The sequence below is a fragment of the Mangifera indica genome, chromosome 11 (genome assembly GCF_011075055.1).
Source record: "Mangifera indica cultivar Alphonso chromosome 11, CATAS_Mindica_2.1, whole genome shotgun sequence".
Classification (NCBI taxonomy): Eukaryota; Viridiplantae; Streptophyta; class Magnoliopsida; order Sapindales; family Anacardiaceae; genus Mangifera; species Mangifera indica.
Window position 1 is genome coordinate 3,056,570 of NC_058147.1, and position 13,398 is coordinate 3,069,967.

Below are 13,398 nucleotides of genomic sequence, written 5' to 3' on the forward strand. Positions count from 1 at the left end.
GCAGATTGGCCAATCTTGCTCAAGACAAATTGCAGTGGTTCGTAATTAGAAGCCTTTGAGACCCTACCATGTGCCCAGAATTACATAAATCATCTGTCAGCCATTATCAATATTGAGTTGTTAGAACGCTGATAAAGGAACCCATGTGCCCTGTAGAAAAATTTTTGTCAAGTCAAGTTTTGCAGCATATGGAAGTTTCCTTCTGAACTGCTTGTGATGCAAGGCCCACAGGATGAATACTAACAATAGTTTTTCCAAAATGCCCAAATGAACAAAACTCATGATTTTTCCATTAGGGCAGTTATTATTTCGAAGCGTTCTTGGACTACTTATATTTTCAAAAGTGTTTTCGCAAGTTTTGGATGGTTTATACCTTAGGGGCGTTTTAACAATTTTAGGGTTTTGTTTTTGGTACCGTTATTGTGCCAATTACGAAATGATTAAAGAGGAAATGATTCATGTAAACCAAAAAAACGAAAGTTGAATTTTAGCTTTTGAAAAGTTAGATGAGGAAAACTATACTTTTGGTACCACAAATTTTTTAGATGTACTCAAAGTCATTGCAATGCTTCAATGTTAGGATTGGTGAAGTGTTAAGTGGAAATACCAAATTGATTATTTTTTTAATGGGAAGCTTAATGATACGAGACAAAGGGAATCACCGAGTTTATCACTTTTTTTAATAGGAAACTTGATGACGTAAGACAAAGGTAATCTATTTATAATATTGTAGTTAGATTTTAGAGCATTGGAGGCATTATTATCCCTTGGAGGAATTCGTTTTGGATTTTGATCACGAGGCTTTGAAGCACATTAACGGGCAATACAAACTTAATTCAAGACATGTTGAATGGGTAGAAATCATATAAGCCTTCACCTTTGTCGTCAAACATAAATTGGGTGTTCTTAATTGAGTAAACAATGTGTTGAACATGTAACATTCTTTACTTTTTACAATGTAGGTACGAGTATTGGGGTTCGATACATTTAGGGATCTTTATTGTTATGATCCCCTTTTTCATCAGTGACATTTGGGAGAAAGTGCAATAACAGGGAAAAGTCTATTTGAGATCATAAAGTGTTGTTATATAATCACACGTTTGGACCTAACACCATTGTTGATAGTCAACAATTTAGTTTTGATGTCGATAAGCAAGCCAAATTGATTAGGGAGTTACATACACAGGTCCATAACCATATTATTAGGTAGAATGCCCAATGGAATCATTGGACTAACAAACATCGTAAGTAGGTCATTTTAAGTCGATGGACTTGATGTGGGTTCAACTTTAAAAGAAGTGTTTTCCAATAAACAAATTTGGGAAGTTGAAGCTTAAAGCCGATAGATCGTTCAAAGTTCTAGAGTGTATCGATGATAATGTCTATAAGATTGAGTTACTAGGTGAGTATAATATTTTTGACACTTTCAATATTGTAGATTTAACACCATACCATACTCATGAGTTGAAAGATAACACATAAAAAAAAAAACCATATAACGAACTTTTCTCTAGTGGGCGAGAATGATGTAAGGCCCTGTAGGATGAATAGTTTTGACAATTTTAAAAGGCAATGATCTTCAACTTTGACACTCTAAATGGCCAAATGGAAAAGCTCATGGCTTTTCCATAAGAATAGTCATTTTTTAGCCTTTCAAGGTTGTTTCAAAGTGGGTTTTTAGATGATTTTATATTTTAAACGTGTTTTCGTAAGTTTTCAGATAGTTTTTAGAGCAACAAAAGGTTGTTGTCTAATAATGGAAAAGAATGATTGATTGATGGTAGATGAAATTAAAGTAATTGAAATTAGACAGGCACAAAATGCCACACGAGCTTTATGGCACAGAGTAAAAAAAAAGAAACTATGATTAGATGTAGATGAGCCTTCGTATAAAAGGTTTCATAAATTATTAGTGCTTATCATTGAGAGCTTGTTGTGAATTGTCTGGTTAAGGTTCATTTCAGTTTTTTACAAAGTTAAGGTTAATTGTTGTTTGGATGATAGTTTTTTCCTTTTCAAGCTGTTCTTATTCTCTATAAGACGCTTAAACGAATCTCATATAATAAAATACGAGAAATGTTAAATATATGTATATATCTTATTTCATTTAAAGATAAGAAAATATGGTTGAGTAAATAGCATAATAGTTTATTAAGCTCTCAAAATGCATTTTGAGATGTAAAACTCATAAACAAAATCATAATTAACTGTGTATTTAAAATGAACAATATCTTGATGGTGAATCGGATTATTGGATTAAAGATATTACAAATAATATCATAAAATAATATTAGCCCTCAACGAGGATCTTGAGTCCCACATCCCATAAGAGGATGTGAGTTTAAAGTAAACAATATCTTGACAGTGGATTAAAGATATTACACTATAAAGTGAACGATATTTTGAGAATAAGTTAGACTATTTGGAGTCTTTTAAATTGTGAAGAAATTGTCTGGTATTTATGAAATTTTTTGTTTTTACTTCTATTTCAGAAAATTGCAGGTCCAATATCTGCATATTCATTATATGAAAATTTCAAATATTGTTAAATGGAACTGGAAGGCTTCTGTTAGAAGTATCGCTGCCTATTATCCATCAGGATCCCACAAGAGAAAGTGTGAAAGCATTGAAGTTTAATTCCATCCACTTCCCCAGTGCCAACAATTCTGTTACCAGCAATTTTGTTATCAGTGGACTAGTCCATATAATGGGTGTCAAAATCCGTGCCAATATTCTTCCTTGGTGGATGAATAAAAACGTTGATATTTATCCAAACGTATGGACCGGGGCAAACGTAGAAAATAAGGCAACAGCCAGTTGGTGGTGAGTGACTTAAACAAGGGCCTGGAAGTCTTCAAATTATCTTAGTAATGCTCACCCTTACCCGTGTTTGACGCCACATATCACTCTCGAAGGAAATAACGAAGCAATTTCTGAAGAACACAAGAAACATAAACATCGCTTGCGCCCACTTTGGACGGAAGTTTTTTCAGTCAGTGTCAATGGGGCCCCTGTTGCGGAAAAAAGAATAAGGAGAGACTAAAATTGAAGATTTACTGCATCCTTATTCATGAATCAAGAGCCTTTATATATAGGCATTACAGCAACTAAATTCCAGAAAAAATGCAACTAAAGTGATCAACTAAAGCCTACATAAATGCAACGTAAACTATCCCTAAAGAATAGGACAAACTGACTTTGTCAACAAGACTTATTCTTCAACAATCCCTCCCTTAAACTGAATGTTAGCAAACAATCAGTTTAATAAGCATTATCCTGTGTGCAAACACCAAGTAACTTCCTTAGCTTCTGAAATGCAGCCAACTTGAGGGGCTTTGTGAAAATATCAGCAACCTGGTCTTCACTTTTGCAATAAACTAGATCAATCACTTTTTCTTTTGTGAGATCCCTTAAAAAATGATATTTTACATCTATGTGCTTGCTTCTTCCATGCAGAACAGGATTCCTGGAAAGTTTAATTGTTGAACTACTGTCACAATAAATTAAAGTAGCCTCCTGCTGTTTGAATTGTAGTTCTTCAAGAATCTTCCTTAGCCAAATGGCTTGACATGCACTTGACGCTGCTGCAACAAATTCAGCTTCTGTTGTTGATAGAGTGACAATTGGTTGTTTCTTTGAAGACCATGAGACAGCCCCTGATCCTAGTATAAAAACATATCCTGAAATGCTTCTTCTGTCATCTTGATCGCCAGCATAATCGCTATCTGTAAAGCCAAATAATTCTATTTTTCTTTCCTTCTTGTAAAACAGCCCATAATCAACAGTACCTTGTAAGTATCGTAGAATTTGTTTTACAGCAGAAAGATGCATCTCCTTTGGGCATTCCATATACCTGCTAATTAAACTCACAGCATGCATTATATCAGGTCATGTTGCAGTCAAATACATCAAGCTTCCCACGATTTGCTTATAAAAAGTGCTATCCACCTTTCGTCCTTCAGGATCCTTTAAAAGCTTTAATCCAAACTCAGTTGGTGTACTCACAAAGTTGCAATTCTTCATCTGAAACCTTTCTAAGATTTCTTGAACATACTTCTTTTGGGAAATAAAAATCCCAGCTGCAGATTGCACCACTTCAATACCCAAAAAATAATGCAATTCTCCAAGATCAGACATATCAAATTCAACCATCATGGACTTCTTAAATTTGTCAAACATAGCATCATCATTTCCAGTGAAAATAAGGTCATCAACATATAAGCACACAATAAGCATTTTTCCTCCATCATCAATTTTAATGAAAAGAGTATGCTCATATGGACATTTTTTAAAACCTTCCTTCAAGAAATAAGCATCAATTCGACTATACCATGCCCGTGGAGCTTGTTTTAGTCCATATAATGCCTTTTTAAGTTTATATACCTTATTTTCATTTCCAAGCTTCACATAGCCAGGTGGTTGATTGATAAATACTTGTTCGTGTAGATCACCATGCAAGAATGCGGATTTCACATCTAATTGATAGATAGGCCACGAATTTTGGGCTGCTAATGCAATCATTAATCTGATCGTGTCATGTCGTGCGACAGGAGCGAAGACTTCTTTGTAGTCTACACCAAACTCTTGTTTGTAGCCTTTAGCTACCAAACGCGCCTTATATCTGTCAACTTCACCATTTTTATTCAATTTTGTCTTGTACACCCACTTGACACCTATTGTTTTGTGTCCATTTGGAAGGTTAGTCAGCTCCCAGGTGTTGTTTCTTTCAATAGCCGCAATTTCTTCATCCATCGCCTTTCGCCATTTTGATTGTTTAACTGCCTCTTCGAACACTGTAGGATCGCAATCGGAAAACAAAGCAAAATGTGTAAGTGGGTCTTCAGATTGATCAATTCCAGTTACCTCATAATCAGTCATCCATTGGGGCCTTCTTCGAACACGTTGTGGCCATCTTTGTTCATCTTCTGCATTTATAGGTGGATCATTTTGAGTGACTGTTGGCTGTTGCACATTCTCCACAGGTTGTTGTATTATCTCATCATGATCAAAATCTGCTGGAATATGGTCTTTAGCATTATTTTCACTCCTTGGCCAAGTTTCGTCTTCATTAAAGATAACATCGCGACTGATTACTATTTTCTTGGTGTTTGGATTATAAAGTTTATAGGCCTTTGATTGATCGCTAACACAAAGAAAAATGCATTTTTCACCCTTATCATCCAATTTTTTTCTTTTCTGATCTGGAATATGGGCATAAACAATACACCCAAAAATTCTGAAATGATCTACCGTCGGTTTTTGTCCACTCCATGCTTCCTCTGGTGTCATATTCTGAACAGCAAATGTGAGACTTCTATTCAAAATATGGATGCTCCAATTGACTGCTTCAGGCCAGAAACTTTTTGGAATTTTGCTCCGTGTTAAAAGGCTTCGCACCATATTAAGAATAGTGCGATTCTTTCTCTCACAAACACCGTTTTGTTGGGGAGAATAAGCTGCTGTGAGTTGTCTCTTGATTCCGTGAGAATCACAAAAATCTGCAAATTCATGTGATTTGTATTCTCCACCACGATCTGTGCGAAGAACTTTTATTGGACTGCCAATTTCTTTTTCAACAAGCACTTTAAAGCTTTTAAAGGCTGCAAATGCTTCAGATTTTTCTTGCAAAAAATAGATCCAAATTTTTCGGCTGTAATCATCAATAAAAGTAATTATATATCGTTTACCTCCATTTGATGATGGATTTATTGGCCCGCAAATGTCAGAATGAACCAGCTCCAATACTTTCTTTGCTCTCCAAGATTTGCCTTGTGGAAATGGATTGCGATGTTGTTTGCTAATAGCACATACTTCGCAAATTAGAGAGGGGGCTGTAATTTTAGGAAGACCTGTCACCATGTTTTTATGTTGCAGTGTTCTCAATCCTCCAAAATTGAGATGTCCGTAGCGAAAATGCCATAACAATGCCTCATCTTCTAATCTTGTAGAAAAGCTTGAATGGGCGTTGTTATGGAGATACAACGGAAACATTCGATTTTCCGTCATGTTGATTTGGGCAATTAAACTTGATCTTCGATCTTGAATTCTGCAAATTCCTCCTTTAATAGAGATTTCATATCCTTTTTCTTGTAGTTGGCCAGCACTCAACAAATTAGTCTTTAACTCAGGGACATAAAGAACATTTGAAATTGTCTGTAAAGAATTTTCCTTCGTCTGAATTTCTACCTTTCCTTTTCCCATGACTAAAACAGTAGAATTATCTCTGAATTTCACAGTGTTGCGATACGATTCATCCAAGTCAGAAAAAATCTTCTTATCACCACACATGTGATTACTGCAACCAGTGTCTAAATACCACATATTTTGTTGAGTTTTTTCCTTATCGTGACACACCATCAAAAGAGACACTTCTTCTTCTTGTTCTGCAAAGTTAGTTTTTTCTCCATTTTGTCTATTCAAACTAGTTGGGCATTCTGATTTGTAATGGCCATACCTGTGACATCTGAAGCACTCTATATGGGATTTGTCTGCCAACTTTGATTTGTAACCAGTTGAATGATGACCACTGCGACCTCTTTCTCTCCCCTGAGAATCGTGGAACAGATTATTTTCAAATTGCTTGCTTGAGTTTCTGTTATTATTCCCTCTGCCTCTACCTCGTCCTCTATTTGGTTTGAATGACTGTGGAGAGTGTTTGCCTATTGAAACCTTCAACGCTTGCTCCTCCATCTCTTGCTGAGTTAATTTTTGCTCATGAACCAGTAAGCTACTTTGCAATTCATCAAGTGAGAGTTCATCAATATCCTTTGACTCCTCTATAGAACAAACAACGAAATTGAATTTCGGTGTCATGGATCGGAGTATCTTCTCAACAATGGTGACATCTTCTGACTTGTCACCATGGATCCGCATCTTATTAGCAATCGACATAACTCGTGAGAAGTAATCTGTAACTGATTCACTAGACTTCATTCGAAGCGTTTCAAACGTCGTACGAAGTGCTTGAAGTTGTTGCCTCTTAGCTCTTGCCGAACCTTGATATTTTTTCTTCATGGAGTCCCAAATTTGCTTAGAGGTGTCTTTGCAGAGAACTGTCTCCAAGATTGAGCGATCGATTGCTTGGAAAAGATAGTTTTTTGCCCTGAGGTCTTTTAGTTTTAACGTCTCCATTTCAGCTCTCTGTGTCGCTGTCAACACTGCTCCCTCTCCTTGTTCTGTGACTCCAGTTTCAACCACCTGCCAATACTCCTTGGATCTTAAGAAATTCTCCATCAACATGCTCCAGTGATCATAATGACCATCAAAACGTGGTATTGCTGGCTGCACAAAGTTGTCTGTTGCCATTATTCACTTGGAACTTAAATCACTAAAAGTTGCTGCTACTGACTCTCTGCTTCTGTAGGAAAATACTAAAGCTGCTGCTTTATTTCCTTTCTGTGCTTCAACTCACTTGTGGCTCTGATACCACTGTTGCGGAAAAAAGAATAAGGAGAGACTAAAATTGAAGATTTACTGCATCCTTATTCATGAATCAAGAGCCTTTATATATAGGCATTACAGCAACTAAATTCCAGAAAAAATGCAACTAAAGTGATCAACTAAAGCCTACATAAATGCAACGTAAACTATCCCTAAAGAATAGGACAAACTGACTTTGTCAACAAGACTTATTCTTCAACAGCCCCTTCATTGGAAAATCATTTTATAAAGATTCAATATCTGACTGAGCTAGCAACTTGTCCGATATCTTACAAAAACATAAAGGCAATCGCAATGTAGAAGATTCTTAAATAACTTTATATTTATTCCTTTAGATGTCTATTATTCCAGTACTCACGATTATATAGTAGATAATTTTAAGTCTCACTCAATTATATAACATAGCATCCATGGATTCCATGATCCAAGAACATCCCACAAACTGACTAACTTAATTACTTACGAGGGGTGAAACTGCAATCGGGCTCCTAACAGTGTGCATTCCATTTTCTTCAATCCAAACGACTGCACCAAATGATACCTTTTGTTCATCGTCGTTGGTGTAATTTATGGTGAGATTGTAGCGCTGTTTCTCATATTTCTTTTCAAAGACCAACGTTTCTGGTGAGACCGTAACTACAGAACCCGTTGGAGCATCGACCCTGGCCTTATAAGTTGCAGCACCATCTCCCACATTGGTTACAATCCTCTGAAATGTCTCAACATAAGATGTAGTTTTGTTGTTGTATAACACAATAAAAGATGGATAATTAAGATCAGAATTGGGATTTGAGCAGTTGTAACTCTTTGATCTCGTAATCACCAAAATTTGCTTTCGGGTGTAATTCATAGAACATAAGAGATCCACATAGTCTTGTGGGGTAGCGTCATAAATCAAACCTGGGTCAAGTGCTCGATTAGGATCAACTTGGCCAGCCCCCATGGCTAAAGGTGAAGCAAATGTGAAATTACTTGCACCGTTGTCTCGGATTGGATTTTGAGTGTTGTCCAATGGGTTAGCTGTGGTGACCATGGCAGACCTGATAGCAGCAGCACTCCATTCAGGTTGTGCCCCTTTAAGGAGTGCATGTTGAGATGCTGAACCAGAAGATAGAATTCAAATTCAGAAATATTTTGGCTGAACCAAGAAGAAGAAGAAAAAATGGAAGATCAGATTTTTCAGAAGAACACAGAGCACAGAGCATGGAAGAAACTGGTGATTTTCATCATTTTATGATAAAGGATTTTTATACATATATATTTTGTATGATACAAGCTTTTACACCATGCTTTAATAAATGTCAGTCATACTTGATACAGTAAAAAGCTTCCAAAATATCCTTAAAAACAGGATCATCATACATTTTGAACAAAACACAACTGATTTTTAACTACTACAGCTGACTTGGATTATTTAACAAAAAAAATACAAACAAGCTCAACTTGCTAACACTCCTCCTTTGAGCTGTTTGGAACAAGTCCAAGTCTCATTCTAAGTAGCTCAAATTGAGCTTTAGGAAGTGCTTTAGTCATGATATCAGCTAATTGTTCTTTAGAGCTGCAATGCATCAAAGTTATTTCTCCAAGTCTCACAGCCTCTCGGATTGCATGATATTTGACAATGATGTGCTTTGTTCTTCTGTGAAGAACTGGATTTTTTGTGATGGCTGCCTTGCTGTCTACATATATGGTAACACATCCTTGCTGATCTTGATTTAAATCAGTAAGTAATTTCATCAACCACTTGGCTTGGTTTGCTGCACTGCAAGTTGCTACATATTCTGCCTCAGCAGAAGATTAAGCAATAACATCTTGTTTCTTGGAATTCCAGCAAAACACAACACTTCCAAAAGAGAAACAATAGCCTGAAGTGCTCTTAAAGTCCTCCAAGCTTCCAGCCCAGTCACTGTCTAAGTATCCCAACAAATTGTGTTGAGTATCCCAAAATTTTCAGCAATAGCCCGGTCCATACCAGCGAGAACATCAGAGGCATAGCGTCCTTCATCAAAGATGATCTTGTACATGGCCACCTTGGCACGTGGGCCACACCTCTTGCTACACCTTTAGCATAGCCAAAGAATGAAGCATCATTCACATAATTCCCAGCCACTGTGGAGGACGTGTGTGTCCCATGCCCCGAGGTGTCTCTAGCAGAATTCATGCTAATGTTAACTCCTGGATTTGCTGCCAATATACCCTTGTTGAAATATCGAGCTCCTATAAGCTTTGAATTACACAATGAGGAGTTGAACTCTTGTCCAATTTCACATTCACCCTTCCACCTGGCCGGAATCCAACTCATGCCATCATCTTTATAGCTATCACTCTCCGGTCAGACACCAGTGCCGATGGCACCAACAATGACATCTTCGCCATATTTTGAAGCGGACCAAAGACCAGTTGTCGTATTTAGGGAGAGGAATTCAATGGTGTGAGTAGTGTCAAGTGTTACAGTTTTATCTGAGTAAGCTAAGATGAAACTTGTGTAGTTCTTTAAAGTTTCAAGTTCCTCTTGAGATAAAATGACACTGAAATCATTAACAACATTGTCATAAGAGAAAATAAGAGATGGTGAGGATGAAATAATTGTAAGTATGATTCAATGCTAATTTGTTAATTTTATGTTTAGTACATGATTATGGTTTGAAAAATGGTTAAGTATGTGAAAATATGTGAATTTTTGTCTGATGTATGACAAAAATTAGCCTTTTTTTGTTTAGTATATGATGAATGGACAAGTATGTGAATTTTTTTATCTCTTTTGTTTAAAATTTGATCGACTTTTTTTTAGTTTCATTGGTTGATTAGCCAATAATGACAGAGATGCGCCCCTCTAGGCAAAAGTCCTGGGTTTGCTGTTACTTATGTTAGCTTCCAATTTCTTTTACTACTAGGTTACCATACAAGATTTTTTTTCATTTTTTTTTGTATTTTATTATATATTTTTTTACTTACTATTTATTGGGCAGAGCTATAGTGTACACAACTCTATTCATTTCTATTTTTCTTTCCTTTTCTTTTGACATTATATATTCTTAGTTATCACTTTAGTTTTTGGTAGTGGACGACTTGTCAACAATATGTTATTTAATTAATAAAATTAGGAAGATAAAATGTATAAAATGTGTGTCCAAATAATATTCAAAAGGTAGAATAATGAAATTATGCACGAATGGGTGAAAGGAAATGGCTCACTTTCTTTCTGTAAAGCATTTACGGTAACAAAAGTTATGATGCTGATGATCCATGAACCATGAAAACAAAATTCTAAAGTTCAATGTTATGTGCTTTTAATTTTAGGATGAGGATGCCAATATTATAAAAGTTCAACTAGAAATGGAACATTATTTTGGCATCTGCTACTAATCTTGCAAATGGATTGCCACGGTAAGATCCACTATAAAATTATGAATGGACTTGGCACAAAAAGTTTATAATGGAGGAAGGAAAATTCCCTGGAAAATTTCTGATAAAAAGCATCATAAACCTTCAAACTTTCACAACTTTCCTTTTCAAGCTTCTTAGCCATGACCAAAATGATGGATTTCTCCATTCTTATCTCATTTTATGCGCTGTTTCGGTTGCTATTAATCAGCAATACAGCAAAGTCAGAACCAGAAGAACACCAAACATACATCATCCACTTGGATCATTCTCAGAAACCAGAGTCTTTCTTAACCCACCGATCATGGCACCAGTCCATATTAAACTCTTTGTCCTCAGCTGATGAAACAGAAAGACTACTTTACTCTTATAGCCATGCCACGCACGGCTTTAGTGCCAGACTCACACCCTCTGGTCTATCTGAAATCGAGAAATCTCCAGCTCATCTTGCCACCTACTCAGAGTCATTTGGCAAGTTATACACAACCCACACTCCTAAGTTTCTTGGATTAAAACATGAATCTGGTATATGGCCTGCTGCTTCATATGGTGAAGGTGTGATCATAGGAGTTGTCGATACGGGAATCTGGCCGGAAAGTGAGAGTTTTAGTGACAACGGTATGCCATCTATACCAGAAAGATGGAAGGGCAAGTGTGAGAATGGAACAATATTTAGCTCTTCTGTCTGCAACAGGAAGCTCATTGGTGCTCGATCTTTTAGCAAAGGGCTTCAAGCCGCAGGTATAAAGATCTCCAAGAAACATGACTTTGACTCGCCAAGAGACTTCTGGGGTCATGGAACTCACACATCATCGACAGCTGCTGGTAACAGGGTCCTTGGAGTAAGTCACTATGGATATGCTAGAGGAACAGCCAGAGGAATAGCACCAGCTGCACACGTTGCTATGTACAAGGTCTTCTGGGCAACGGACAATGATGAGAGTGCAGCAAGTGATGTACTTGCAGGAATTGATCAAGCAATCGCTGACGGTGTTGATATTTTGTCACTGTCAATTGGATTTGACCAGACACCTTACTTCAAGGATATCGTGGCCATAGCTTCTCTTTCAGCTATAGAGAAAGGCATTTTTGTTGTGTGTGCTGCAGGGAATGATGGAGGTCACAACTCAATACACAATGGAGCACCATGGATCATGACAACAGGAGCTAGCTCCATCGACAGAAGTTTTACTGCATCAGTTACTCTACAAAATGGATATAGTTTTGAAGGTATATCATACTTTCCACAAAGCATTTACATTACCAATGCATCATTATATTATGGCAAAGGCAATATAAGCAAAGCAGAATGCAATCATAAAGCACTGGACGCAAATGAAGTTGCTGGAAAGGTAGTCCTTTGTGACAATAGCACGAAAATTGACATTGATGAACAATTAAATGAGGTTAAGAGGGCAGGTGCTATTGCGGGTATATTTTTGTCAGATACATCAGATTTACTTCCAGAGGAATACACCATTCCTGGCGTGACCCTGCACACCGCTTCAGGAATTTTGGTTAGAGAGTATGCGACGAGAGAACCTAGAGCAAGGTTTGAAGGCATGAGGTTCCTGGAAACAACATTGAGAACTAAACCAGCCCCTCAAGTTGCCTATTTCTCTTCAAGAGGGCTGGATCCAATCAGCCCAGGTGTACTAAAGCCAGATATTGTGGCTCCAGGAGTTGATGTCCTCGCAGCAGTCTCTCCCAACGTGCCATTCATGACAATTGGAAACTACGATTTGGTCTCAGATTATGAACTATGGTCGGGCACGTCAATGGCAACACCCCATGTCGCCGGCGTTGCAGCTTTACTAAAATCTGTCCACTGGGATTGGAGCCCAGCTGCCATTCGATCAGCACTGATGACTACAGCATATTCCATTGATAACACCGGCAGCATTCTGAAAGATGAAACAACTGGCCTTCCTGCCACGCCTCTAGATTTTGGGGCAGGCCATATAGATCCAAACAAAGCCATGGACCCCGGACTCATCTATGACATGGAGTTTCAGGATTACATTGAATTCCTATGCAGCCTGGGTTATGATCAAAATCAGTTGAAAGCTGTTATTCGACAAAATCAATGGAATTGCAGCACAGAGCATACAGAACTCAATTATCCTTCTTTTGTTGCTATATTCACAAATGAAACGGTGAACAGCTTTAGGAGGAACGTCAAAAACGTGGGAGAAGAAGAATCAGAGTATCATGCAAATTTGGAGCTTCCTCCTGGAATGAAAATCCGAATAGAGCCCAGCAGTCTCACATTCACTCAAAAATATCAGAAGCAGAGTTTTGTTTTGAGTGTAGAGATTGATAAAATAGCTCCAAATGTGACATATGGTTATCTCAAATGGATTGATCAGCATAATCATACTGTATCAAGCCCCATAGTAGCCATTAAACCCTAGCCAAATCACACTCATTCTGGCTTCCGATGGTGATTGTGTTCTGCGAAATTGGGGTTAGTAAATAAATTGTGATCTTATGATATGTAATTATATGCAGGGACGCATTCATGAGCTGACGTGAGTTTTGGAATTTTACGGACAACTAATCGATCCCATCCAA

At 37.3% G+C, this 13,398-nt stretch overlaps 1 protein-coding gene and 1 pseudogene across 1 annotated transcript; one reads left to right on the forward strand and one right to left on the reverse strand.

The window, feature by feature from the left end:
• Positions 1–7,737: 7,737 nt before the first annotated feature.
• On the reverse strand, positions 7,738–10,018 carry LOC123229626 (annotated as a pseudogene).
• An 819-nt stretch (positions 10,019–10,837) lies between these two features.
• LOC123230023 (subtilisin-like protease SBT1.8) lies at positions 10,838–13,354 on the forward strand. The gene has a single exon (XM_044656116.1). The coding sequence runs from the start codon at positions 10,968–10,970 to the stop codon at positions 13,236–13,238; it is 2,271 nt and encodes a 756-aa protein (XP_044512051.1). The 5' UTR covers positions 10,838–10,967; the 3' UTR covers positions 13,239–13,354.
• The last annotated feature ends 44 nt before the right edge of the window (positions 13,355–13,398 follow it).

Bases quoted from the DNA above. Each gene is read 5' to 3' on its own strand.
- LOC123230023 (XM_044656116.1), top strand. From the start codon at position 10,968: ATGACCAAAATGATGGATTTCTCCATTCTTATCTCATTTTATGCGCTG.